General features: G+C 55.5%; 3 protein-coding genes across 7 annotated transcripts in view; 1 reads left to right on the top strand and 2 right to left on the bottom strand.

The window, feature by feature from the left end:
- Nucleotides 1-362: 362 nt before the first annotated feature.
- Nucleotides 363-5,774, bottom strand: LOC119249645 (vomeronasal type-1 receptor 4-like). The gene is made up of 2 exons (XM_037517101.2): nt 5,758-5,774; nt 363-2,897 (listed from the first exon to the last, which is right to left on the bottom strand). The coding sequence occupies exon 2, from the start codon at nt 2,628-2,630 to the stop codon at nt 1,611-1,613; it is 1,020 nt and encodes a 339-aa protein (XP_037372998.1). The 5' UTR covers nt 2,631-2,897; nt 5,758-5,774; the 3' UTR covers nt 363-1,610.
- A 1,820-nt stretch (nt 5,775-7,594) lies between these two features.
- The window catches only part of LOC119249634 (zinc finger protein 350-like), a 99,042-nt gene continuing 78,694 nt past the window's right edge, over nt 7,595-27,942 (bottom strand). Inside the window, exons 1-3 of one of the 5 annotated variants that reach the window (XM_054697345.1) lie at nt 24,086-24,414; nt 13,091-13,867; nt 7,595-10,212 (exon numbers count right to left, since the gene is read on the bottom strand). In XM_054697345.1, the coding sequence (XP_054553320.1) occupies nt 8,924-9,943 (1,020 nt within the window). In that variant the 5' untranslated portion in view covers nt 9,944-10,212; nt 13,091-13,867; nt 24,086-24,414 and the 3' untranslated portion in view covers nt 7,595-8,923. Of the gene's footprint in view, nt 10,213-12,881; nt 13,868-24,085; nt 24,415-27,942 lie in introns of those variants that run through there. The other 4 variants (XR_008552566.1, XR_005126175.2, XR_005126174.2 and 1 more) reach the window with 4 other exon arrangements.
- LOC119248706 (vomeronasal type-1 receptor 4-like) lies at nt 18,533-19,549 on the top strand. The gene has a single exon (XM_037515580.1). It carries the CDS (start codon nt 18,533-18,535, stop codon nt 19,547-19,549), a length of 1,017 nt encoding a protein of 338 aa, XP_037371477.1.

Here is a 27,942-nt window from a genome sequence, read left to right as displayed (position 1 = left end):
GCCAGTTCTTGTATGAATAAATAAATCTTTAGGAAAAAATCAAACAATACTTTGCGCACAACTTTCAAAGAAGATGCGGTGATTATAATGCAGAAATATCAAGTGCATTTGTAATATAGGATCACATTTAAAACCAAAGGAAAAGAAGCTAGCATAGACAAAATATGAAAAGAAATTCTAAAATTGTACATCTAATATAATAAAAAATACCGTATTACACTTAAAGGTGAATTACAACTTTTAAGTTCAAATAAATGTTACTATACACTTTGGATTTTTTTAAAGAGCTATGGCTAAACCATAAATTGATAATAGGAAAATCATGTATATATTTTAACAATCGATGATATAGCAATATACACACCAGATAAAACACACTTTAAGAAATGTCACTATTCTATATAATAGGATTGGTCATTTCTCTCAAATTAGGACGTTCTAATGCGTCGATAAATGACATGATTGCTGTAGGTGGACACGGATACAGGTGCCTACACTACAAGCACGCAGGCCACACATGTGATCGCTGACACACATCTGCAGATCTGCATGGGCACACATGGAAACAAAATGCAGTTGTACGATGTGAGCGTCCATGAGCTTCTCCTCTTTGTGCTTTGTGGTCTGAGAAAGTGTGTCACGTGAGCTCAGATATGTACAGACAAGTCTGTCACAATAAGTGCTTTGAGTCGCACACTGTTGAATGCTTCATAATTTGCGTGAGCTCCACGCTGTACATTCAGAGCAAGCTCTATACATGCCCCTCCTGAGACTGAGGACACACGCCCTTGGCACCGTGAACACACAGGGGATCCAGCTCTTTCCTTCCAAGTGCATCTGCCCAGGTGCCGAGTTTCCTGAGCCTCCACCCTGAGCGACTGGGCACCTCCACTCTGTGTCTTGCAACCCTGCTCACATCCCCTTCACCGTGAGAGAGATTTTGCTCCTGCACACCCCAGGCCACGCAAAGCTCGTCTCCTTGAATCCTCACCATCACCCTCACCCTCTGGTGCTCAAAACCAGTTAAGCTGTGCGTCGGTGCCGCTGGACCCAGCCCATCCGTCCGCAGGTCTACCAGAGGATGCTCTGGCACAGAATCGCCTTCGCACTCCATTCTCAAATAAGGGCTCCGCCTCCCTGAGGGTGGAATGTGCAAGACTGAAAGCTGCTGCCGAAGCCTGACTCTTGCCAGGGTCTCCCCTCAGGACAGCTGACTCCACCTCAGGGCTGCCCTGCACCCACTGTGCCATTTCCTTGTGTCCTCAGCTCCATTCCGTTAGGATGGGAACATTCCTAATGTTCCCTTAGGAACATCTCAGAACTTACTGTGAGAATGAAAGTGACACAGTTGAGGCCTCTCTGCTATGCCAGAGTGTCCGGACCACATGCTGTCTCCCACACACTGCTAACCACTGGCGCAAGGCTTTGTTCCACACAGGAGTATTAGGGACCCCTGTACAGACCTCGTTACGGTGACTGATCCAAAAACACTTGCTGTGAAGAGGCTGCTCCGCCTGTCCATAAACCATAAGTCACTCACGACTGCAGTTAGCACTGGGGATGTTGAGCGAATTATCGAATGAATAAATGACCGTGCACTCACACGCAGTTTACATATTTCTCAAGGGTTTGTGGCATTTACTATTCCTCATCCGGGCAGAGCACAGCAGGGACACCTTGTATTCCTGGCTCAAGAGCAGAAAAGGACAGAGAGTCGGGAAACACAGTGTGATTACTGTATTGATGTTATAAAGATACCAGTCGGGATTATACATAACAGCCACAACCATCTTCAGCACAGAGGAAATGATGTTAAAGCAGACGAAGGTGCTGACCAGGATGAAGATGGTGTGAGTGGCCCTAGACTCGGGGGAGGACGTGGAGGAGGAGAACCCATGAAGGTGCCGGACCCGATGCCTGTGCCGGGACAGGGTGTAGACCATGGAGCCGCTGGACCCGACCATGGTCACAAAAAACACAACCTCGGGGAAGGAGAGTAAAGCCCCATATAAGAAGTCTCTGGCTGGGTCGAGACGAACAGAGGAACACTGTCCATACCTTTTCCTGCTTGTGTCATTTTTGTCACTGGAATTGCTAGACATGAACATGGCAATGATGGAATTTACCAGAAGGCTCAGGACCCAGGACAGGGCAATGCAGGGCAGGACGCACTTGGGAGGTTTCCCTCTCAGTCCTGCCCCCCTGCAGCACCAGGGGCTGATGGTGACGGCCTGGACCACACTCAGGAGGCAGGTGGTGCTGATGGACATGCCCCTGCCCACCTGTCGCGCATAATGGCAAAATCTGCATCCAAAGTCGTTAAGGATGGGGATCTCCCCAGAGAATGTCACTGGATAGCAGATTCCACCCGACATGAGGACCAGGCAATTGGCCACAATCAGGTTCTTGACAATGAAATCGGTGGCCCTCGGCCGACAGCCAGTGAGAGAGACAAAGAGGTGATGGGAAAGGAGAGAGAGGTTCCCCAGAAGCCCGAGTACAATTTGGAAGAAGAAAATCATTTGTACGGCCAAATGCCTGGCGTCCATCCTGCCAGTTCCCACGCTGACGTGGGCCTTCTGAGCAGGAGGACCCTGTCCAGGAACCCGAGGCTCAGGCTCCTGGATCATGGCAGGTGCAGCCCTGACCTCCCCTCCCAGCACAGCTCCCGCTCTGACATGTTCACGTCAAGGCGCTCATCCTTTCGAGACTTCAGTGGCTGAACGGACAACCAGGACTCACGGCTCTGACGTGCCCCAGGCAAGGTAACTTCCTTCCTCACGACTCCTGAGGCGGCCTCTCCAGACCCCGTGAAGAGGAGGGCGCACAGGCACACAGGGGATCCTGGTTCTCCAGACTCATTCCTCGGTTCGGGCCGAGAGGAGAGCTGCACCTGGCTGGGCGGGGACAACACAGGACACTGGACCCACACTCACAGGGGCCCCTCAGCCGGTCTCCAGGTAAATGACAGCTAGATTTGACTGTGTATTTTGTCACTACTGGTGAGAGCCGTGGCACTTGATTTAACTTTGCTAGTGACAAATTTTCACATATTTTTGATCTAATATCTTACTCATTTTTTTTTAAAGATTTATTTATCTATTTATTATACAAGCACTGGGTACAGTCAGAAGCGGGGGAGGGTGAGAGAATTCACCAGAGCCAGAGCGAGAAGCAGAACAGGCAGACTGAAAAAAACACACGGCGGAGGGGAGTAGTGGGCGAGAGGAGAGGTCTGAGCCCCATGTGCGACCCTCACCTGCGGCCAGTGTCGAACCGACGCTACAGAGGCTACGAGCAGTTTCGCAACTCAGCGCTCAACCGCTGCGCCACCAGGATGGCTCAATATCTGAGTCAGTTTTACACTTTGCTAAAGCTACGGAGACCAGGGAGCCCCCAGCACGGGCTACAGGGTGTCCTGGGCTCTCTGTGAGCCTGGCAGGTGCAGAGCAGCAGGACGGTAGGAGCACAGCAGAGCCTCGGGCCCCTCCAGGAGCTGCGCGCCCGAGCAGCAGGGCGAGAAGTGCAGCCTCAGAAGAGAGCACAGGGAGGCGCGGGTCCTGGTCACCAACCTCAGCCAGGAGCTGTTGGCACCTGAGCTGCAGGGCTGGGTCCCAGGACGGCCAGTCATGAGACCAGATCGTGCGTGAAGGGGAAGGAGCAGACACAGACCTGCCGAGGCGGGACTGGTGCCCAGAGTGACGGGGTTATCACATGGACAGCGGCAGAGATGGGACAGGACACTCTTCAGCCTGAAAACGTCTGCAGCCCGCAGCTTTATTTTCCTACAGTGCTGCTGTCCCTACATTTAGGAGGAAAGTCTCTGCACAGTGCAGACCCATGGACGCAGCCCGCTGCATCCCTCACCCTCCGTGTCGGGGACCGTCTCCTCCCCACCGGCTCTCAGACGGGCTTTCTGCCAGGACCAGAGCCCCGTGGAGCCCCCGGCCCTGTCTCACCAGCAGGGAGGCCCCTATATGCCCCATGGCCCTGGGCATCAGGCCAGGACTCCTGCTGAGGAGGCTGAACAGCAGGAGCCCCAGATCCTCCACGCTGAGGTCAGGGGAGTCAGGGTGCTCCTGGGCTGCCTGGACCCGCAGCCCCCTGGGCCTGTGGAGCCCGAGCCAGACACCAGGCGCACACAGGGTGGGGGCCTGCACCCCGCTGTCTTCACTAGCCTGGGAGATATCTGCACCGGCTGTGCTCCAGGAGCGGGTCCCCTCCTGCCCGTGTCCCTCCTGCACCCCTGTCCTCCTCCCACATCCGCCCCCGTGAACACAGAGCAGACTCACCGGCTACTTGCCGCCCGGGTGCTGGGCTCAGGAAGGGCTCATCCTGTGTCCTCGTGCCGGGCCTAGTGCACCCCAGAATATAGTGTCTGCCGCTGGGACCCACTCCCCGTCAGACCCGCAATTATCGGATCCCCTGGAGCTGCCCGATAGTGACAGGCCTGGGAGCTCAGAAGAGTCGTGAAAATTGTTTCTGCTGCTAATTGCCAAGAACAACTTCTGAGTCCTTAGCAGCTGTCCAGAGATTGGGGCGTTGGGGAGACTCTGATTCCCTGGGCGCTGGGGGCATCAGAGCTCCTGGGAGGAGCCCCAGAATAAACAGGACAGCCTGGAGTCTGCAGAGGAGGGGCGGCCCAGGGAGGCTCTGCTCACTGAGAGGTTCACCCCCGGGAGTCAGGGTGGCAGGGTGGCAGGCCCAAGTTTCAGTGGGTTCTCGAGGGAGTCTAGGCCCGAGTAAGGGTCCGTGGACTTGGGGCGGCTGAACTGGGTGGAGAGCAGGTCAGGGAGGAGGCAGACGGTGGGCTCTGCATGGACACAGATGCAGGAGGGCTGGCGGTGGCCGAGTGGTTGGCAGGAGGCCGGATGGCAGAGAGGGCGCAGCATGCGGCGGAGAGGGCGCTCTGGGGACTTGGGGGCTGGTGCCCAGGCAGGGAGTCCTAGTGACCTGTGCAGGTGCTGAGGCACACAGACCAGGAGGCTCAGGAGCGAGGGGGAACATGAGGAGCACATCATGGAGGGAGCAGCACGGTGGTGTCTGGGGTCGAAAGTGGGGGAGATGCCTGGGGCTACATGGGGGTGATACTTTACGGGTATCCAAAGAGAACACAATTGAGACTCACTTAGGGCCTCCCTGGTGGCACAAGGGGTTATGCACCGCACTATGAAGTGATCCACAGCCTCTGCAGCACGAGTTCAATCCCTGGCAGGCCAGGGAGAAACCCACATGGCGAGGCAGCCCTCTCCTGACTCACCCGCTGCTCCCCTCAGCAGTGTATTGCAGTCAGTGCCTGTTCTATTTCCTGCTCTTTTCTGGTGGATCCTCTCACCCCCCATCTCTGGCCTGTACCCCAGCTCTTGTATTCATAAATAAACAAATCTTAATAAATAAATTAATGGCAGAAGCGGGATAGACAGGCGACAAGATGATGAGGGGAGGGAGCCCATGGAATCCACTGCAGAGCTCTCCTTCCCAGCACGATCCCGTCGCGGCCACTGGAGCTCCCTTCACTGCTCACAGCCACGAGCCCTGGGGGCTGTGGCCAATGCAGATGTCCGGGCCCCAACCCAATGCAACAAGGCCCGGGGCCCGCACCGCCATCACAGCCCAAGGTCTCCCTTCCCCTCAGCGGCTGCAAAATTAGCATCCGGATGCTAAGAGGGTCACATGAGTGGGATCCCCCCTTGTCTATGTTCCCAGGTAGTGTCTAGGTAGTCCCGGCGTCTGCCGGTCTGTTCCCCCAGAACTCACCCCTCTTTTTCCCACCCGGGAACCACATGGCGCTCTCGGCCTTGGCCTGCTGGCTTCTTGGTCAGTTCATCAGCTGTGGGCTCTGTCACCTCTTGGCTCTTGCAATCGCTGCAGTGAACTTGCGATACAGAAATCGCTACAGGAACCTACTTTTACTGCCTGTGGATTCCAGTTTCAGCTCAGGGACAAACGTCTTGTCTGTGAGTGTCTGGAAAGAGAGCACACTCACGTGGAGGACATTTACGGCACAGAAACCGACAGCTTACAAGACAGGGAGACAGTTTCCCACAGACAGAGTTGGGGAAACTGGACAACCTCGCACAGCAGAGTGGAGCTGGCGCACATGCTCCACCACCGTGAACATGAACACAAAATGGAATAAACATTGGGTGGAGGACCTGAGACCGTAAACTCCAGGGAAGAAAACATAGATCGATGCCATCGCGATCAGGCTCAGAGATGTGTTTGGGGACCGATCCCAGCAAGGGAAACAAAAGCAAAATGAAGCAACTGGGGCCACATCCCCCTCAAAGCTTCCCCACAGCAGAAGAAAATCGCGTCTCCATGAACAGTCCTCCTGCTGGCTGGAAGAAGATACCATGGGCTTCTGAGAAGCGGTTAAGCCTGAAATCCACACAGAAGTGTCAAACTCACCTCCAGTGGGCTGTGGGCAGGACTTGACCCTAAGGACACAGCAGACATGGCAGGGTCTAGAGCTATAAATGTCGTGAGGACACTCGCTCAGGAGGCGCAGATTTATTGAATTAGAATTTCTTTACAAGAAACAAAGCTTCTCCCTCAGCCCCTAGGACCTGGAGGAACTGGGGTTGGGGGATGTGGGGTGCTCCCTGGGCAAAGTAACCAGGTATGATCAGGTGTTTGCTGGTGACACAACAGGGTGCTGGACAGCAACGTCAGGGAAGGACCAACATCAGGGCAGCAGAAAATGCATAGACAGCATCAAACAGACCCAAAGAGGAAGGTGCTCGATCCACCTCCTCCACAAAAAGGGCCCTGCTGGGTGGTGACCTTGGGTCAGGTGGCAGAGCAGGGTGGCCTGAGGGGTGGTTGTGGGGGGACCCCGAGGCCAGGGTTAGACAAGACCCTGTTTTTGGTATCCAGGGACTGAGGACAGGGTGAGCTCATGGGGACTTACTCTGCCTCACCGGGGTGGGGCGTTAAGTATGTAAAAACCATACCAGAGGGCTTAGAAAGATGGGATGAGGAAAACAGACTCATATTTCCACGTCCTGATGTGGCAAAGGTGGATTCAGCGACTAAATGTCGCTGTGGTGAGCTCTTAGAAACAGAATGAAATTTCTAGGTAAAAATCAAACAATATAGGGCCTCCCTGGTGGTGCAAGGGTTTAAACGCCGCACTGTGAGGCGATCCACAGCCTCTGCAGCACGAGTTCGATCCCAGATCAACCAGGATGAAACCCATAGGGCTGTCTCACCCGCTGCTCCCCTCAGCAGTGTGTTTCAGTCAGTCTGCCTGTTCCGTTCCCCACTGTGTCTCTGGTGAATCTTCTCAACCCACCCCCATCAAGGCCTGTATCCCAACTCTCCTACGCATAAATTAATCTTTAAAAAACAATCAAACAATACTTTCTACACAACCTTCGAAGAAGATGTGGTGATTATAATGCAGAAATATCGAGTGCATTTCTAATAGGATCACATTTAACACCAAAGGAAAAGAAGCTAGCATAGACAAAATATGAAAAGACATTCTAAAATTATACATCTAATATAATAATGAAAATACTATATTACACTTAAAGGTGAATTGCAACTTTTAAGTTCAAATAAATGTTACTATACACTTTGGATTTGTTTTAAGAGGTTGGTTAAACAATAAATTGATAATAGGAAAAGCATGTATTTTTTTAAACAATCGATTGTATAGCAATATACACACCAGATAGAACACACTTTAAGAAATGTCAATATTCTAGATAATAGGATTGGTCATTTCTCTCAAAGTAGGAAGTTCTAATGCGTCGATAAAGGACATGATTGCTGTAGGTGGACACGGATACAGGTGCATACACTACAAGCACCCAGGCCACACATGTGATCGCTGACACATCTGCAGATCTGCATGGGCACACATGGAAACAAAATGCAGTTGTACGATGTGAGCGTCCATGAGCTTCTCCTCTTTGTGCTTTGTGGTCCTACAAAGTGTGTCACGTGAGCTCAGATACGTACAGACAAGTCTGTCACAATAAGTGCTTTGAGTCACACACTGTTGAATGCTTCATATTTTGCGTGAGCTCCACGCTGTACATTCAGAGCAAGCTCTATACATGCCCCTCCTGAGACTGAGGACACACGCACTTGGCCCCTGAACACACAGGGGATCCAACTCTTTCCTTCCAAGTGCATCTCCCCAGGTGCCGAGTTTCCTGCGCCTCCACCCTGAGCGACTAGAGAGGGCACCTCCAGTCTGTGTCTTGCAAACCCGCTCACATCCGTGGGAGAGATTTGGCTCCTGCACACCCCAGGCCACGCAAAGCTCGTCTCCTTGAATCCTCACCATCACCCTCACCCTCTGGTGGCTCAAAACCAGTTAAGCTGTGGGTCTGTGCCTGCTGGACCCAGCCCATCCGTCTGCAGGTCTCCCAGAGGATGCTCAGGCAGGGAATCGCCTTCACATGCCCTTCTCAAATAAGGGCTCCGCCTCCCTGAGGGTGGAATGTGCAAAACTGAAAACTGCTCCCAAAGCCTGACTCGCTGCCGGGGTCTCCCCTCAGGACAGCTGACTCCAGCTCCAGGGCTGTCCTGCACCCACTGTGCCATATCCTTGTGTCCTCAGCTCCATTCCATTAGGATGGAAAATTCCTAATGTTCCCTTAGGAACATCTCAGAATTTACTGTGAGAATTAAAGTGACACAGTTGAGGCCTACCGCTATGCCAGAGAGTATACCAACCGCGTGCTGTCTCCCACACATTGCTAACCATCTGGAGCAAGGCTATGTTCCCCACAGGAGTATTAGGGACCCCTGTACTGACCTCGTTACGGTGACTGATCCCAAAACACTTGCTATGAAGAGGCTGCTCTGCCTGTCCATAAACCATAAGTCACTCACGACTGCAGTTAGCACTGGGGATGTTGAGTGAATTATCGAATGAATAAATGACTGTGCACTCACACGCAGTTTACATGTCTCTCAAGGGTTTGTGGCATTTACTATTCCTCATCCGGGCAGAGCACAGCAGGGACACCTTGTATTCCTGGCTCAAGAGCAGAAAAGGACAGAGAGTCGGGAAAGACAGCGTGATTACTGTATTGATGTTAAAAAGGAACCAGTCGGGATTATACATAAGAGACACAACAATCTTCAACACGGAGGAAATGATGTTAAAGCAGATGAAGGTGCTCACCAGGAGCAGGATGGTGTGAGTGGCCCTAGACTCGGGGGAGGACGTTGATGAGGTGAACCCGTGAAGGTGACGGACCCGCTGCCTGTGCCGGGACAGGGTGTAGACCATGGAGCCGCTGGACCCGACCATGGTCACAAAAAACACAACCTCCGGGAAGGAGAGTAAAGCCCCATATAAGAAGTCTCTGGCTGGGTCGTGACGAACAGAGGAACACTGTCCATACCTTTTCCTGCTTGTGTCATTTTTGTCACTGAAACTGCTAGACATGAATACGGCAATGATGGAATTTACCAGCAGGCTCAGGACCCAGCACAGGGCAATGCAGGGCAGGACGCACTTGGGAGGTTTCCCTCTCAGCCCTGCCCCCCTGCAGCGCCAGGGGCTGATGGTGACGGCCTGGACCACACTCAGGAGGCAGGTGGTGCTGATGGACATGCCCCTGCCCACCTGTCGCGCATAATGGCAAAATCTGCATCCAAAATCGTTGAGGATGGGGATCTCCCCAAAGAACGTCACTGGATAGCAGATTCCACTCGACATGAGGACCAGGCAATTGGCCACAATCAGGTTCTTGACAATAAAATCGGTGGCCCTCGGCCGACAGCCAGTGAGAGAGACAAAGAGGTGATGGGAAAGGAGAGAGAGGTTCCCCAGAAGCCCGAGCACAATTTGTAAGAAGAAAATCATTTGTACGGCCAAATGCCTGGCGTCCATCCTGCCAGTTCCCAGGCTGACGTGGGCCTTCTGAGCAGGAGGACCCTGTCCAGGAACCCGAGGCTCAGGCTCCTGGATCATGGCAGGTGCAGCCCTGACCTCCCCTCCCAGCACAGCTCCCGCTCTGACATGTTCACGTCAAGGCGCTCATCCTTTCGAGACTTTCAGTGGCTGAACGGACAACCAGGACTCACGGCTCTGACGTGCCCCAGGCAAGGTAACTTCCTTCCTCACGACTCCTGAGGCGGCCCTCTCCAGACCCCGTGAAGAGGAGGGCGCACAGGCACACAGGGGATCCTGGTTCTCCAGACTCATTCCTCGGTTCGGGCCGAGAGGAGAGCTGCACCTGGCTGGGCGGGGACAACACAGGACACTGGACCCACACTCACAGGGGCCCCTCAGCCGGTCTCCAGGTAAATCACAGCTAGATTTGACTGTGTATTTTGTCACTACTGGTGAGAGTCGTGGCACTTGGTTTAACTTTGCTAGTGACAAATTTCCACTTATTTTTGATCTAATATCTTACTCATTTTTTTTAAAGATTTATTTATCTATTTATTATACAAGCACTGGGTACAGTCAGAAGCGGGGGAGGGTGAGAGAATTCACCAGAGCCAGAGCGGGGAGCAGAACAGGCAGACTGACGAAACACATGGCTGAGGGGAACAGTGGGCGAGAGGAGAGGTCTGAGCCCCATGTGCGACCCTCACCTGCGGCCAGTGTCGAACCGATGCTACAGAGGCTACGAGCAGTTTCGCAACTCAGCGCTCAACCGCTGCGCCACCAGGATGGCTCAATATCTGAGTCAGTTTTACACTTTGCTAAAGCTACAGAGACCAGGGAGCCCCCACCATGGGCTACAGGGTGTCCTGGGCTCTCTGTGAGCCTGGCAGGTGCAGAGCGGCAGGACGGCAGGAGCACAGCAGAGCCTCGGGCCCCTCCAGGAGCTGCGCGCCCGAGCACCAGGGCGAGAAGTGCAGCCTCAGAAGAGAGCACAGAGAGGTGCGGCTCCTGGTCACCAACCTCAGCCATTAGCTGTTGGCACCTGAGCTGCAGGGCTGGGTCCCAGGACGGCCGGTCATGAGGCCAGAGCGTGCGTGAAGGGGAAGGAGCAGACACAGACCTGCCGAGGCGGGACTGGTGCCCAGAGTGACGGGGTTATCACATGGACAGCGGCAGAGATGGGACAGGACACTCTTCAGCCTGAAAACGTCTGCAGCCCGCAGCTTTATTTTCCTACAGTGCTGCTGTCCCTACATTTAGGAGGAAAGTCTCTCCACAGTGGGGACCCATGGACGCAGCCCGCTGCATCCCTCACCCTCCGTGTCGGGGACCGTCTCCTCCCCACTGGCTCTTAGAAGGGCTTTCTGCCAGGACCAGAGCCCGTGGAGCCCCTGGCCCTGTCTCACCAGCAGGGAGGCCCCTAGATGCCCCATGGCCCTGGGCATGGCCAGGACTCCTGCTAAGGAGGCTGAACAGCAGGAGCCCCAGATCCTCCACGCTGAGGTCAGGGGAGTCAGGGTGCTCCTGGGCTGCCTGCACCTGCAGCCCCCTGGGCCTGTGGAGCCCGAGCCAGACACCAGGCGCCCTCAGGGTGGGGGCCTGCACCCCGCTGTCTTCACTAGCCTGGGAGATATCTGCTCCGGCTGTGCTCCAGGAGCGGGTCCCCTCCTGCCCGTGTCCCTCCTGCACCCCTGTCCTCCTTCCCCACCCGCCCCCGTGAGCACAGAGCAGACTCACCGGCTTCTTGCCGCCCAGGCGCTGTGCTCAGGAAGGGCTCATCCTGTGTCCTTGTGCCGGGCCCAGTGCACCCCAGAATATAGTGTGTGCCGCTGGGACCCACTCCCCGTCAGACCCGCAATTATCGGGTCCCCCGGAGCTGCCCGGGCAGCGACAGGCCTGGGAGCTCAGAAGAGTCGTGAAAATTGTTTCTGCTGCTAATTGCCAAGAACAACTTCTGAGTCCTTAGCAGCTGTCCAGAGATTGGGGCGTTGGGGAGACTCTGATTCCCTGGGCGCTGGGGGCATCAGAGCTCCTGGGAGGAGCCCCAGAATAAACAGGACAGCCTGGAGTCTGCAGAGGAGGGGCGGCCCGGAGGGGCTCTGCTCACTGAGAGGTTCACCCCCAGGAGTCAAGGTGGCAGGGTGGCAGGTCCAAGATTCAGTGGGTTCTCGAGGGAGTCTAGGCCCGAGTTAGGGTCCGTAGACTTGGGGCTGCTGAACTGGGTGGAGAGCAGGTCAGGGAGGAGGCAGACGGTGGGCTCTGCATGAACACAGATGCAGGAGGGCTGGCGGTGGCCATGTGAGTGGTTGGCAGGAGGCCGGATGGCAGAGAGGGCTCAGCATGCGGCGGAGAGGGCGCTCTGGGGACTTGGGGGCTGGTGCCCAGGCAGGGAGTCCTAGTGACCTGTGCAGGTGCTGAGGCACACAGACCAGGAGGCTCAGGAGGGAGGGGGAACATGAGGAGCACATCATGGAGGGAGCAGCACGGTGGTGTCTGGGGTCGAAAGTGGGGGAGATGCCTGGGGCTACATGGGGGCTGATACTTTACGGGTATCCAAAGAGAACACAATTGAGACTCACTTAGGGCCTCCCTGGTGGCACAAGGGGTTATGCACCGCACTGTGAAGTGATCCACAGCCTCTGCAGCATGAGTTCAAACTCTGGTCGGCCAGGGAGAAACCCACATGGCGAGGCAGCCCTCTCCTGACTCACCCGCTGCTCCCCTTAGCAGTGTATTGCAGTCAGTGCCTGTTCTGTTCCCCGCTCTGTCTCTGGCGGATCCTCTCACCCCTGCATCTCTGGCCTATACCCCAGCTCTTGTATGCATAAATAAATAAATCTTAATAAATAAATAAATGGCAGAAGCGGGATAGACAGGCGACAAGATGATGAGGGGAGGGAGCCCATGGATTCCACTGCAGAGTTCTCTTCCCCAGCACGATCCCGTCGCGGCCACTGGAGCTCCCTTCACTGCTCACAGCCACGAGCCCTGGGGGCTGTGGCCAAAGCAGGTGTCTGGGCCCCAACCCAATGCAACAAGGCCCGGGGCCCGCACCGCCATCACAGCCCAGGGTCTCCCTTCCCCTCAGCGACTGCAAAATTAGGATCCGGATGCTAAGGGGGTCACATGAGTGGGATCCGCCCTTGTCTATGTTCCCAGGTAGTGTCTAGGTAGTCCCGGCGTCTGCCGGTCTGTTCCCCCAGAACTCACCCCTCTTTTTCCCACCTAGGAACCACATGGTGCTCTCGGCCTTGGCCTGACGGCTTCCTGGTCAGTTCATCAGCTGTGGGCTCTGTCACCTCTTGGCTCTTGCAATCGCTGCAGTGAACTTGCGATACAGAAATCGCTACAGGAACCTACTTTTACTGCCTGTGGATTTTAGTTTCAGCTCATGGACAAACGCCTGTGAGTGTCTGGAAAGAGAGCACACTCACGTGGAGGACATTTACAGCACAGAAACCGATAGCTTACAAGACAGGGAGACAGTTTCCCACAGACAGAGTTGGGGAAACTGGACAACCTCGCACAGCAGAGTGGAGCTGGCGCACATGCTCCCACCACCATGAACATGAACACAAAATGGAATAAACATTGGGTGGAGGACCTGAGACCGTAAACTCCAGGGAAGAAAACATAGATCGATGCCGTCGCGATCAGGCTCGGAGATGTGTTTGGGGACTGATCCCAGCAAGGGAAACAAAAGCAAAATGAAGCAACTGGGGCCACATCCCCCTCAAACCTTCCCCACAGCAGGAGAAAATCACGTCTCCATGAACAGTCCTCCTGCTGGCTGGAAGAAAATACCATGGACTTCTGAGAAGCGGTTAAGTCTGAAATGCACACACAAGTGTCAAACTCACCTCCAGTGGGCTGTGGGCAGGACTTGACCTTAAGGACACAGCCAGACGTGGCAGGGTCTAGGGCTCCAATTGTGGTGAGGACACTCGCTCAGGAGGCGCAGATTTATTGAATCAGAATTTCTTTACAAGGAAGCGGTTAAGTCTGAAACACAGAAATGGCAAACTCAATAATAAAAATAGGGCCTCCCTGGTGCACAGGTATTTGAGCACAGCGCTGTGAAGCTGTCTGCAGAGCGGGTTCGATCCCCGCTGGCCAGGGAGCTACCTACATGGCGCCGCAGACCTCTCCTGTCTCGCCCGCTGCTCCCCTCAGCAGTGGATTTCAGTCAATCTGCCCCGCTCCGTCTCTGGTGAATCCTCTCACCCTCCCGCACATCTGCTCTGTACCTGGTTCTTGTATGCATGAATAAATAAATCTTTGATAAAATAAAAATGAAAATAAAAAATAAAAAATAAATAAGCAACCCGGTTAAAGATGGAGAGAAACTAGATGGTCACTTCTGCAAAGGAGACCACAGGTGGCCGAGGGGCACATGGAAACTTGTGGCTCTTCCCTTGTTCTGCAGAAATGCAAATATAACCACAGCTTAGATGTCACTTTGGTTGACCTGTTTTCAGTGCAGAGTTGTTTAGTGCTTAAACGAACCACGTCTTGTGTTCTTACCGCCACCGTCATGTCCAGATCGCTCTTCCTCGTGGGAACCAGACCCTCTTTTCCCACAAAACACCAGCCCCTCCAAGCTCCCCAGCCCGGGCCCCACCTTCCGCATCCAGCTCCGCATCCACCATGTCAGCTCCCGCTGAGGTGGAACTGGACAGTCTCGTCCTCTGCGCCTGGTTCCTAGGACCTGTCTCGGGGTCTGCAGTTTGCAGCATTTCCTCTAATTCCTTCGCTTTTAGGGCTAAATAATATTCCACTGTCTGGACCGTTTTCTTTCTCTTCTCATCCTCCATGGACACCGGGGATCCTTCCACATCCTAAGGATAGGGGTAGGACGTGGCTGTGAACCGGGGCCCCTAGACTCTGCTAGGAATCCTGTTCCGTGCAAACCCAAAGTGGGGCTCCGCACCCCATGGTCCTGCCCTGTCACTTGCAAGCAGCAACCAGACTCTCAACCACACCCGCTCTCTTGTCCCAGTGGCAGGGTCCAGGCGCTGGGGTCTCCCCGTCTTGGCCGTGCCCAGGGCCTGTGTCTTGGCAGTGCCCTCTGGGCAGGCTGAGGGTCATTTCTGGCAGTTGATGCTTTTCCCAACAGGCAGAGCAGCGGTGTCTCACGGACTGACGGAGCCGCTGCGCACGTCGCTGGGAGCGTCCCCTGGTGTCCCTGCCCAGTGCTGGCAGGGGCGGGCTCTGTGCAGCTGCGCCCAGGACCCCCGGCTGTCCTCGCACCCGGCCCTCAGCGGCACCCTGAGCACAGCCGCCGGCCCCAGGCTCTCTGCTGCCCTCACTCGCTGGCCGGCTGGGTGGACACTTGTTGTTCCCCAGGGCCCTCGGCCCAAGCTCCCTCTGGGGCCCTGGACCTTCCGCGACCCCTCCTCCGTGATGGTCACATCCAGCCTCACCGCGTCGTGGACCGTGGCTCGGCTTTTGAAACAGCTTTGAATTCCCGGCATTTGGCTTTGATCCAATTCAGGCCCTTTTCTCTGCCCACCAGGTCAAGTTCCTACTTCGCTCTCTGGCCCGTGGGCCCCGATTCTACCCTCCGTCCCGGGGCCCCTCTGCCTTAGGGCTCTGAGGCATGGAGAGAGTCTCCCCATTGCCAAGGGTCTCTCAGGAGAAATTCACAAGAACTCGCATGTTGGGTCACTAGGAACTGACTGAGCGTTAGGACAGTTTTGCTCTCGAGGGCTGATGGCAATGTGGGCCTTATTCTGGGTCCCCGGACAGGTGTCTGATGTGTTGTGCTCAGGTCCCAGGCCTCTGCCCTCAGGGCCTCTGGGGAGGGGATAATTGCAGCTCCAGGGGAGGTGAGGTCAGAGCTTTGCAGACCATATAGCCAAGCCTGCCAGGCGCCAGCGTCCTGACACAGCCCAGGCACGGAGCACCCCGGGCCAGGTCAGCCTGGAGCAGCGTCCGCAGTGAGAGGAGGCAGTGGGGATCGCAGGTGAAAACCGAGGGGCAGTGCAGGCCTGGTGGGGTGGTGGGGCCTCCTCCCGGGGGAGCTCAGGGGGCGAGGAGGAAGGATCTAGTCAGCCCATTGCGCCGCTGTGCTCAGAGGTAGCCTTCGCCAGGCCCTCCTGGTGGAGCAGGAGCGAAGTGTGGGGCCAGTTCCACACCCCTCACTTCTGCAGGGTCACAGGGGGACTGCAGCATTTAGGGGGCGTCTGACACCTTCCCCTTCAGCACGGGAGACGGGGGAGGCACGTCAGAGCCCCCTGGTCCTGTGCAGAAGCCGCGCACTGAGTGTGTTTCTGGAGGGAGAGACTGGGGGTCCTGCGGGGCTGACATCCTGTCTGCAGAGCCCTGGGGGTGCCAGGAGGCAGCTGCTCCCGCGGGGCGGAGGGGCCCAAGGCCGGCCACTTTGTAAGGCTGGGCTCGGGCGGCCTGGGCAGCACAGGCGAGCTGGGTCCAGGGTCACTGTCGGGACTCCTGGCAGAGGCAGGCCCCGAGCTGTGCAGTCAGCCGCGCTGTGTGGGGGCAGCTCCCGGCAGACGCGGCTCCCTGCTGGTGGAGACATTCCCTCTGTCCTCAGGGGTCTGCCGGCCACGCCGCCGGGGACCAGGTGCGGGTCTCGGCACCGCCCTCAGCCAGGAGCCGGACGCACGCAGGGCCCGAGACGCCAGGGCAGGCTGGCTGCCGCTGCCACCCGGCCACAGGCCCGCTGTGCCCTCTCCGGCGTGTCCGGTCATAAATGCCGCAGCGGAGGCGGGAAGATCGGGGTGCAGGGCTGTGACTCCTGACAGGCCCGCAGGCGCCACAGCCACGGCGGGCGTGACCTGGCTGCCCGCAGGCGCCCCTACAGACCCGGGCCGGCCCTGCCCCGTGCCCTGGGAGGTGAGTCGGTTACATCAAGACACGCGGTGGGGGTGGGGGGTAGGAGACACGCACACTGGCGGGACCTCATCACAGAACACCCGCAAAATCCCAGATCCAGAAAGAGGAGGTTGTCACCTCTCCCCTCGACGTGCTCCGGGCCCCTCTTGTCAGGGCCGGGGGCACTCTGCTGCAGGAAGTGCGGGGACCCCTGGGGAGTCTGCACGGGGCGCGGGAGTGGGGGCGGGGGGCGCACTTTGGCTGTCTCTTGAGTGGGTCCACCCACTCTGAATGCTGGCGCCGGGCCTTCCACCCCCAGACCTCGCCTTCGGAACCATGCAAGCCGGCTGGCCCCTCTGCACAGCGCATGGCGAGAGGAGCCCCCCACTCTAGCTCACGGCTTCGCTGCTGGGGCCAGAGGACTTTGGGTCTGGGGGTCGCGTAGGGGGTCCTGAGTGACGCTGGCGAGTAAATCCCGCAACACTGCCCACGAGGTCAGCGCCCGCTGTCTGTCACGGGCACCCCGGGAGAAGCTGCTGGCTCAGGAGATCACAGGGTGCACAGGGGAGCCCCCCACGCGGGTTTTCAAAACGTTCGGCCCAATTTGAACACACAGAGCAGCGGCAGTGGCTGAGCACCGCCTTCCCTTTCTTGCCCAAAGGTGGTGCTTCGTGCCCTTGGTGTGGGCTTCGGGCTGACCTGCTGCTGGTGGCGGTTTGGGTGTGCAGTGGGTCAAAGGGGTTGTTGCTGTTGTTTGGGCCTTTAAGTGTTTCTCAGAAATGATCCACTGTACTAGCTCCTTCTTGAGGCTTCTGGGGGGAGGGCTTCCTGCTTTTTTTTTTAAATTGTGTGGCCTGTAAGATTTCCTTGTCCAGTAAAGAAGTCCCCTCTCTCTCTCTCTCTCTCTCTCTCTCTCTCTCTCTCCTGCTCTTTCTCTTTTTCTCCTTCCTCCCTCCATTTCTTTCTCTGTCAAACTCTCTGTGTTTCTCCCTCGCTGTGTGTGTGTGTCTTTGGATGAGTACATTGTTCAGTTTTGCTTCATTTCATCATTTCCTGGATATGGTTTACTGTTCTGTGTTTTCTCATAAATATTCCCTTCTTCTAGGACCACAGAAACAGGCTCTTTGTGTTTTCCTGTAAGTCATTTTTGTCTTTTGTCGCGGAAACAGGGCAGCCGAGGAAGTTCTCTGCCATTAACGAAGATTAGACCCAAGGGGGAGGCTGGAGAGAGCCATCGAGAGCAGCTCTGCCTCTCCCTCTCCCAGCCCGAGCTTTTATTAAAGAGATGAAAAAAGGAACAAGAAAATAGCACACAATTGTGTTTTTCTTATAAAGATGAATAAGTTACTACTGAAAACAAGCTTTCCTGGTTAGTGGGGAACATGCGCACAAGCCAGCACGTCCTCAGAGAACAGGAGTCAGTTCTGGGAAGAAGTTCTGTTTGCAGAACTTGTAATGTCCTGGGACTCCGCATGCAGAGTAAACAGGCGCTCTCCAAAACTCCAGCTCCCTGCAGGGCAGCCGGCCCCAACAATCTTTAACATCTAGGTCAGCCATCGGTGCTGAGTTGATTTACTGTACGAGTGGATGTCTGAGGTGTTTCCCTCATCCAGTATCTAGGGACCGGGCTTTACTGTGAATATGGTGTCAACGCTCTCTTCCCATGGGGTGTCGCTTGTCAGGACTCAGCCCCATAAGAGCTCGTCCCTCTGAATGGTCAACTTTTCCATGAACATGTCAGGACTGTTTCTCCACCTCTTCATGCCACCTGAAGTCTTTGGGACTCCCTGGGAGTCAAGAAACCACAGTCCCCCTTTGTGTCACTACTCGGCAATGAGGCTGTTCGGTAGTAAGTACGAGGGCTGCCACAGCATGAAGGAGAAGGTGCCGAGTCACAGAATCACCTCCAGGGATTTGGGGGTCGGCATTCTCGCCGTCTCCCAGGCTCTCATCGGGATCTTGGGCAACCTCTCCCTCCTGTACCGTTACCTCCTCCTGTACCGCAGTCGAGGGAGGTTGAGGGACACAGATTTGATCCGCTCGCACCTTACGACAGCCAACTCCTTGTTCATTCTGTCCAAAGGCGTCCCCAAGGCAATGGCGGCTTTGGGGTTGAAATATTCCTTCCGGGAGTCGGGGTGCAGACTTCTTCTGTACGTGCAGCGGGTGGGCAGGAGCGTGTCCACCGGCACCACCTGCCTCCTCAGCGTCTTCCAGGCTGTCACCATAAGCCCCAGGAGCTCGAGCTGGAGAAACCTTGGGCTTCAAGCTCCAAGGTGCGTCAGCCTCTCCATTTCCCTGTGCTGGGTCCTGTCCATGTGCGTGAACTTCATCTTTCCCGCCTATGTGCTGTACATGTCAGGCCTGTGGGAGAGCCACGGCATGGTGAGAGATGGGGACGGGGGGTCCTGTCCGCCCCCAGAGCAGGAGAAAGTCATCGGGACGGTGTTCGCGCTGCTGATCGTCGTCCCCGAGCTCTCGCTCTCCCTGCTCATCGTCTGGGCCAGCGGCTCCATGGTTCTCTTCCTGCACAGGCACAGGCAGCGGGCCCAGCACCTCCACAGCTGTCGGGGATCCCCCGGGTCGTCCGCCGAGTCCAGGGCCACCCGCCACGTCCTCCTCTTGGTGGGCACTTTCGTGTGCTTCCACTCCCTGTGCTCCGTCCTCCACGCGTGCTTGGCTCTGCTCCATCAGCCCGGGTGGTGGATGGTGAACACCACCGCCCTGGTCTCTGCGTGTTTTCCTGCCATCAGCCCCTTTCTGCTCATGAGCCGCAACACCACCGTCTCCAGGCTCTGCTCTGCCTGGATGAGGAAGCGAAGAGTCCCCAACCTTACCGGGATTAGGTGATTTGTCTGTGTCTGCAGAATATTCGGTGGTGTAGTCATTCGCCGTGTCCACAAATCCATTTAGGGCTTAGTGAGGGAGACTCGGAAAGGTGGGGGGCTCTTTCACCTGTTGGGGGTGTTCATGGTCTTGTGGGGGCGAGTCAAGCAGCCCAGTCTATTCTCACACCTCAAGTCCTGACGCCAGGCGCCCCACCCGCTGCTGCACGAGGAAAGCTGAACGACTGGGTCCATACTCCTCATGCTATTTGAGGGGTTAGATCTTGGCAGATGAGGGCTGGGCCCCTGAGGGACATAACGGGAGGGAAACGTGACTAACAAGTGAGAAGTCAAAGCATGGGTTGAGAAATCGCCAGTTCACCTACAGGAGGACATAAGTCCCAAACAGCCAATCAAGACACCGGGTGGCCACCACTGCTGTTGCCCTCGCCCCAGACATGAGCGTGACTGTCAAACCTCATGTTGTTCCCGCCCGGCAGCAACCCTTTTCGGGACCTCTCCCGTGTGGAAGCTCTTCTGCTTCTTATCTGTCCTCGCTCAGCTCTCCTCAGACCTGGCAGTGAACACAGGGGCTGGCTATTTCCTTCATAAAGTTCTTTCGCTCTGCTCACTGTTGAGTGGGCCCACGGTTCAACACTCTGCAGCTCTGGCTATGGTTCCCGTATGTTGTGTACATCGTGCGTCCTCATCAGCCTGGATGGCCAAGTGGTGGGCTCCCGTGAAGGCGGCAGGAAGTGTGTCCTGGGGGCACCGAGACGCATCCACACAGGCTTCTCGTGTGTGTGTCTGTCTTGTCAGATGAGCCTTGACATTTGTCCCTGGCTCTTGTACGTGGGGGTTTGTCTAACAAGTGCTTTGGATGCTATGGACAACATCAACATCACTCTTTGGGGTAGCAGCCAAGACACAATGCTGTAGGGTGAGCGTGAGACTGTTGTCAAGGGACGGCAACGGGGGAGGTTGTATGAGCCGGGGGAGATTAAGAGACAAGTCCCGTGGTCCTCAAACACCGTAGCCCCTGGGAAGTAGTGAGCTGGAAAAACTCACAAGGGTTGTTTGGGGCACCCATGGGCTCCAACAACCCCCGCACGTCTCCCCTCCCCCAACATCAATGCTGGTGTCTAGCAAACTAGGGAGGTCAGCCCTTCAACACCACCTTTGGGGTGAGTTTAGCTAAAGCTGGAATTAGAAGACAAAGCAACGCAGACTCATGTCTGCTGAGGATGAGCCTGATTTCAGAAGTCTGGCGTCGGATGAGGCCCTGCTCATGCCAAACGGGGCTGGAGGCGACAGGCAGCCTCTCGGGTGCTGTGTGTCCTCAGGGAGGTCAGAGGATGCAGCTGGGGTTGACTGGAAGCCTAACCCCCAAAGGGCAGTTTCAAAAGCACAGCAGTTTCCTATTCAAGGATGAGACTACAGCGCAATTCCCCATCTCCCCCCGCCCTGTGGAGGGAGAGATTTCCTCAGAAAACGAAATAAGGGCAGCACTGAGAGTGAATGTGGAACTGGGGGTTCCACTTGGAGGGAAGAATGCCCCGCCCCGACAAGACGTCCCACTGATCCCGGTGACCAAGAAGCCCCAGCCTGCCACGGATGGGCCTGAGCTGCCCAGAGTCCGCGCCCAGGAAGAGGGAAGCTGGGACGTGACAGGAGCTTAGAGTAGACGATGAAGAGTGGAGGCTTCCCTGGTGGCGCCGGGGGTTAAGCACAGCACCGTGCAGCGATCCGCAGCCTCTGCAGCAGGAGTTTCATCCCCGGCCAGGGAGCTACCCACATGGCGCAGCAGACCTCTCCTGTCTCCCCGCTGTCCCCTCAGCAGTGTGTTTCCGTCGATCCACCTGTTCTGCTCCCCACTCTGTCTCTGGCGACTCCTCTCACCCCCGTACCTCTGGCCTGCACCCCAGTTCTTGTTTGCATAAATAAATAAATCTAAAACAAACCACACCAGCCAGCCATCTCTGCCAGCAGAAACCCGCTAGCCCTGCCGCAGCCCGGCGCCGGCCTCCCTCCTCATCGAGCCGCGAGCAGGTCACAGAGGGAGGAAGTGTCCCCGGCTCTGCCCCTTCCCGTGCCATCCACCCCAGGCTCTACTGTCTGAGAGGGTCGGCCTCCAGCTGCCACCCCAGAGACCTAGACCTGTAGGGAAGGAGAACTGGGTGCCCGGTGGGGTCCCGGGAAGGAATGGGCAAGCCCTTCCCTTTCGCTCATTTTCTAGGGCACAGGTCCAAGAGCTGAAGCGGACACATCCCGCTGACCTGGTGTGGAGACCAGGTCAAGGTCAGCCGGGCCCTCTCCGTCTGCAGCGCCCCTTCTCCTGCGTCCTCCCACGCTCCCTCTTCATCGCGCTGCTGTCTCTCTGGTGTCAAACGCCCTCTTGCTAGAATGACACCCGTCAGGCCTCGTGGGAACGGGTCCCTTTGAACGGCCCTGTCCTGAAATACTTTCTGGGCTTCTGTACTTCACGGCTTTGATCTCTCGGTTTGGAGCGACACCATTCAGCCCACCACACTCAGACTGGGCCCCAAATTCATGTCCTCACATACAAGTCACCTTTACCTTGACCACGTCTCTGCCCTTCCCAATGCGTGGTGACCCAGCTGGGCACACAGGACAGGCGACCCCTTTGCACAGGGCGCGACTGGGAAGAAGGAAGGAGACACCTGCCCCAGGCGAGTGAAAACCTTGGAAGGAAACTCCCACTAGATCTCAAGCCTCTGGAATCAGCCTCGTGGCCAATGTCCTCTGGGCCCCGGAGGTGGGTGGGGACCTGGGCCCTGGGCCGGACGCCCTGCCGAGCAGTGACCAGGGGGATTCGGGAGACAGAAAAGCAGGCCCGGTGTCCCCCAGGGTTCCCCTGCCGTCATGGGGTCCCCCAGGAGGCCTGTGCTCTCCACCTCCACCCGGCGTCCATGTCAGGGCCTGCGCCCCAACGCCAGCACCCGCAGCCATGTCAGTTCCTGCTCCCCAACGTGCACACGCCACACGCCTTGGGCGCAAGCGCCTCTGACCCCTGGTCCAGAAGAGCAGGCCTGTGGACTGCAAACTGAACAGAGGGGGTGTGCCTTTCCCAGAGAGGGGGACACCTGGCCTCTCACCGGTGGGTGCTCCAGGCCAACCAGTGCGGGAAGCCGGTCAGATTCAGGGCGGAGGATGGAGCGAGACGAGGCGGGAGCTCGGCCAGCCGGGTGAGGCTGACCCGCCCGGGCCGCTCAGGACAGTCAGGCCTGCGCCACGACACCAGGGTGTCCCCAAAGCCCAACTCTACCCCACACTGTGCCGATCGCGTCTTCCCGTTACCACTCCCTACCCCACCAACTACTGAGCAGCGCCTGGTCCTACAGGGGGTGGTTTTCTCTCCTGGTTTCTCTCCAAAGCGCTGGTGAATGAGGCCCTGTCCTGCTGGTCGCTCCCTGGCTGACTCATTTCTCCAAGCATAACAGCCCCTAGGTCCACCCGACACAGCAAAAGGCAGGTTGTGTATGGCGGGGGACACACACAGTGTGTGTGTGTGTGTGTGCACGCGCGTGCACCGACGCATCCTTTCACGGACACATGGGTTCCTTCCTCCCCTACTGTAAAGACAGCCCAACACTGGCGTGTGTATCTCCCCAAATTGGTGTTTTTGTATTTTGGCGGCGGAGGTCAGCTGCCCGTGGGGAATTCCTTTATTTGATTTTCTGAGGCATCTCCACGGCCTCCCATAATGGACGCACCCACGGGTACCATCACCGACAGTGCAGATTTTCCTTACCGTGCAACTTTTCAACACACGGATGATAACGAAAATGACGTAATGGGCAAAAATACAGACACCAATACACGCATGTACGCACAGGATTTATAAGAATGTGGGTCCTCTCTATTTTTTTCTGCTCCATCTCCTGACTGACTAGAGATTGACTGAGGACACAGGGTAGATAGACAGACAGACAGATAGATAGAAGTGGCCTGTCATTGGCCACGACCTGGAAGGGGACAGCGAGCCCTGAACCACCCTTGGGACAGCCACCCTGAGCCTCCCCAGAACCGACAGCCCTGGGGTTCCCCCCACACCCTTCCACGGAGGGACAGAAGACTCCCACACATATAGCCTGAGTACCCCATCGAGCTGCAACCCTCTGGTCTAGTGGGGCCCCTTTATCCCGGACCATGCTGAGCAGAGGCCGAGCCGCCAGCTCTGTACCCTGAGGGTGGGCTGGGCTGTGGGGGATCTGAGCCCAGGTCAAGGGGAGCCACCTCCATTGCACTGCCCACCTTGAACTACAGGATCAGACACAGCCCGACCTTTGGGTCCAGTGTCTTCACAGGGCCCCTGCCCTGAATGCTCTTGGTCACCAGGTAGGAGCGTCTCGGGGTCTCCCAAGTCCAACCAGGTGCCCCCTCCTGAGGACTTTTGCTCTCCAGTCCCAGCCTGACGATTCAAAGGCCCAGGAAGGAGTCCACACACAAGCCAGCTTGTGCCTGGGCCAGGGGCAACCGTAGAGGCCAGACCACAGGAGGAATGGGGTCAGGTGACCAAGACATGGAGTGGGGGGCTCACCTCTCTGGCCTCCTGTCTTGGTAAGAGCATCGCCCCCTCGTGCCCACACCCATGCAGCAGCCATGGGTCAGGATGAGGCTGAGCAGAGGCAGTGAGGGGGACCAGGGTGATCCCCCACCGACCTCCTCTGAGGGGAGGGAGGTGTCACACAGGGGCCATCTCAGGCTGGGTTTGCCCAATGCACAGTGGGGACTTCAAACCACCCCCCCCCAACAGGCAAAGTGGACATCAGATATCCAGAGTACCTGTCCTGGGAGACCAACCTAGCAGGTCTGTCCCTGAGGTTTCTGGGCCAGGCCAGGCTGCCCCGCCCACCTGATGATGACTGGTGTCAGGTGTGATGACAACAATCCCATCCATTCACCTGGTGACCCCTAGCGGAGGCGTCTGTTACTCCTGCAGGCAGGGATGGCTCCCCTGAGTCCCCAGCCCTGACCTAGGGTTGCCCCTCAGGTCTGTCAGCATCAGCTGGGGACAGCTGGAACACCCCCATTGGGTTCTGGGCAGAACTGCACCCTAAGGACACAGCCGGATGTGCAGGGTGTAGGGCTCCAATTGTGGTCAGAGCACCCGCTCAAGAGGCACACATTTATCGAATTAGAACAAAGCCTCTCCTGCCTGCCCCCTGGATGGGAAGGATCTGCAGGGCCTCGCTGGGCAAAAATAACCGCAATGATTAGGCGTTTGCTAATCACAAAAAAGGGTCCTGGACAGCATCGCCAGGGAAGGACCAACATCAGGTCAGTAGGAAACACGCAGACAGCATCAAATAGACCCAAAGAGGAAGGTGCTTGCTCCACCTCCTCCACAGAAAGGGCCCCACCTGGTGGTGACCCCGGGGCAGGTGGCAGAGCAGAATGGCCTAAGGCATGGGGTGGGGAGAGGAAACAGGTTGGGGGCAGATAACACCCTCTTTGTAGATCCCAGGACTGAGGACAAGGTGAGCTCATGGGAACTGAACTCTGCACACACAAGGGGTGGGTATTTAAATACATAAAACACACGCCGGCGGGCTTATAAAGATGGAATGGAGTAAATGGACTCGTATTTCCATGTTGTGTGGTAAATTTGGGTCCAAGTTACTAAATAAAGCTCTGATGAGCTGTCAGAAATAGACAAATTTCGGGCCTCCCCGGTGGCGCAGCGGTTGAGCGCTGGGTTGCGAGGCTGCCCGCGGCCTCTGCGGCGCCGGTTCGATCCCCGGCTGCTCCCCGGCCACCAGAGGAGGGTCCCACATGGCGCGCAGACCTCTCCTGCCGCCCGCTGCTCCCCTCAGCAGTGTTCTTCGGTCCTTCTGCCTGCTCTGCTCCCCGCTCTGGCTCTGGTGGGTTCTCTCACCCTCCCGCGCTTCTGACTGTACCCAGTGCATGTATAAACAGAACAAGCAAACAAACAAACAAATAAATAAAACATGCCTCCATAAAAAAAAAAAAAAGAAATAGACAAATTTCTAGGTTAAAAACAAACAATACTATGTAAATAACTTTCAATGAAAATGTAGCTAATAATGTAGCAAAGAAAACTGCATTTCTTGCAGAGTTACATTTAAAAACAATGGGAAAAAGTTCCCACAGATTAAATAAGAAAAGAAATTCTATGTCCAAATTACCGATATTATATGAACTTAAAGATGAATTCACACTTTTAAGATCAAACAAATGTTACTATGGACACTGGATTATTTTTTAAGAGCTATGGTTAAATATTATAATGATAATAGTAAAAACAGGTTTATATTTTAACAATTAAACAATTTTCTGGCTATATACATATCACGCAACATATCTTTTGCAGAATATCACTATTTTTGTTAATACTGTTTGCCATTAGTTCCAAGGGACAAATTTCCAATATACTGATAAATACATTGATTGACTTTAAGGGGACATGGATATAGGTGTGCACGTTATTGACACCCACCATATCCGCACATCACACACATCATACCCACCACGAGTCTGCTTGATCTGTGTGGGTATAGCTGGTGCAAGAGTCCCAGGCATGGCAGGTTCACTGTTGAATGTGCAAATGAAAAAATCTTGGAGGACGAGATACTGCTGACATCTGACACTCGGGTCTTGCTGGATCTTCTCCAGAGTACTCAAGAGGCCTCTCAGGGCCTGGGTGTCATTCTGCAGCTCACACACTTTGGCCTTCTCTCACTTCATAGACTCTCCAGGAGCTGAGAACAACACCCATCCAACAGCTCCTGTTGCCACCTCATGGGCACTTGCGAGCCCAAGGTCTGCCTTGCACAGTGCCTATTCCACCTGCAACCGGGATCCGTCTACCTCAGGCCATTCAGGGGAGGTGCCCACAGAGAGAGGGTGGGTGGCCACCACGTACCACCTTCTCATGACTGCCAGCCTCAGTCCCTCCATGGGGTCAGATGGCTCCATACCCATTTGGCTCAAATCCTGCTAACTACGCCCATTGATACGCATCCATCCCGGGCCAGGCATATTCATTGTTAATTCAGAAATCAAGAAGACTCCTGGAGCCTTTCTTGTGTCTGATATGTCTTTAATGGTGAAGAAGGGACTGGATACACAGGCAGGCAAGTGGAGAGACAGAAAGCTGAAATATGATTAGGCTGAACAACTGCTGACCTAAGCCCCCTATGCTGTTATGTGCAAATGGTCACATCTGTCATACAGTGTTGCTCACACAGGACCCATCTGTGTTGCTGGAAGTCAGAAAGGTGAAAAATGTAAATAATATATTTCTAAGTTTCTAGGTCTCTATTTTTTAGAAGGTGAAGAAGAGCAGGAATTAACTGATCTTCCAGAAGTATATCAGGAAACTTAATGCAATTCTAATACGTGAGTGGCTACATACCCCAACTCTGTGCAATTCAAGTCTCTTTAATTGTCGTCATCACCCGATGTCATTTATTTATTTACTTACTTGCTCATTTTATAACTCATTGGCCAATCATAAAAATTGAGAGAAGAGGGCCTCCTCTGTGGCGCAGCGGTTGAGCGCTGGCTTGTGAAACTGCCCACAGCCTCTGCAGCGCCGGTTCGATCCCCGGCCACCGGGTGAGGGTCCCAAATGGCGCACAGACCTCTCCTGCCTCCCGCTGCTCCCCTCAGCAGTGTATTTCGTCAGTCTGTCTGTTATGCTCCCTGCTCAGGCTCTGGTGAATTCTCTCACCCTCCCGTGCTTCTGACTGTACCCAGTGCTTGTATAAATAAATAAATAAATCTTTTTAAAAAATGAGAAAAGAAAATCCACCCAAAAGTCCAATGATGAGATGAAATGCAAGCAGCACAGTGAAGCCACACACAGGTCCGAGCCATGTCTCTACCTCAGAGTCACTCCAAAAGGAAGGTTATTTTCTCTGAATAAATCTCATATAAAATGACAGAACATGTTAGTCCTTCTTCAAAACAACTTTTGAAACAAAGACTTCGACCTCTGTGCATGAAATGAGCAAACGCATCACTGACTCCCGAAACCTGACTCAGTGATGAGTCTCCTGTCCCCGCTATTATCCTCCCAGGACTGGCCTACATGGGCTGTGTCCCTGTGTCTTTTCTTCAAAGTCCACATGCAGATTTTATTTTGGGAAATTAATTCTAGGCACAGAAGTTTTACTCAGACTTCTCCGTAACACTCAGTGTGTCAGGACTGGGCTTAATTATTGCACACACCTGAACCCTCCACACAAGCATGAAAAAAACTTCAGCACATGGGACAATGTGACATCTCTACACAGTCACAGGCTTCCCTAAGGCTGCCTTGGAGAAGATGTCCTGCTGTCCTGGCACCTGCTCCTGGTATGTGGACTGGAGCCATGGTCAGGACTCTGAGAGGCAGTGCCCATGATCACACTCACACTTCTGTCCTGCACA

Source organism: Talpa occidentalis, unplaced genomic scaffold (assembly GCF_014898055.3).
Source record: "Talpa occidentalis isolate TD23 unplaced genomic scaffold, MPIMG_talOcc4v2.1 talOcc4.17, whole genome shotgun sequence".
NCBI lineage: Eukaryota > Metazoa > Chordata > Mammalia > Eulipotyphla > Talpidae > Talpa > Talpa occidentalis.
This window is presented reverse-complemented; position numbering and strand designations above follow the sequence as displayed.

What these genes read in the sequence shown, in the direction of transcription:
- LOC119248706 (XM_037515580.1), top strand. Translation starts at nt 18,533, where the DNA reads ATGAGGCTGTTCGGTAGTAAGTACGAGGGCTGCCACAGCATGAAGGAG.
- LOC119249645 (XM_037517101.2), bottom strand. Translation starts at nt 2,630, where the DNA reads ATGATCCAGGAGCCTGAGCCTCGGGTTCCTGGACAGGGTCCTCCTGCT.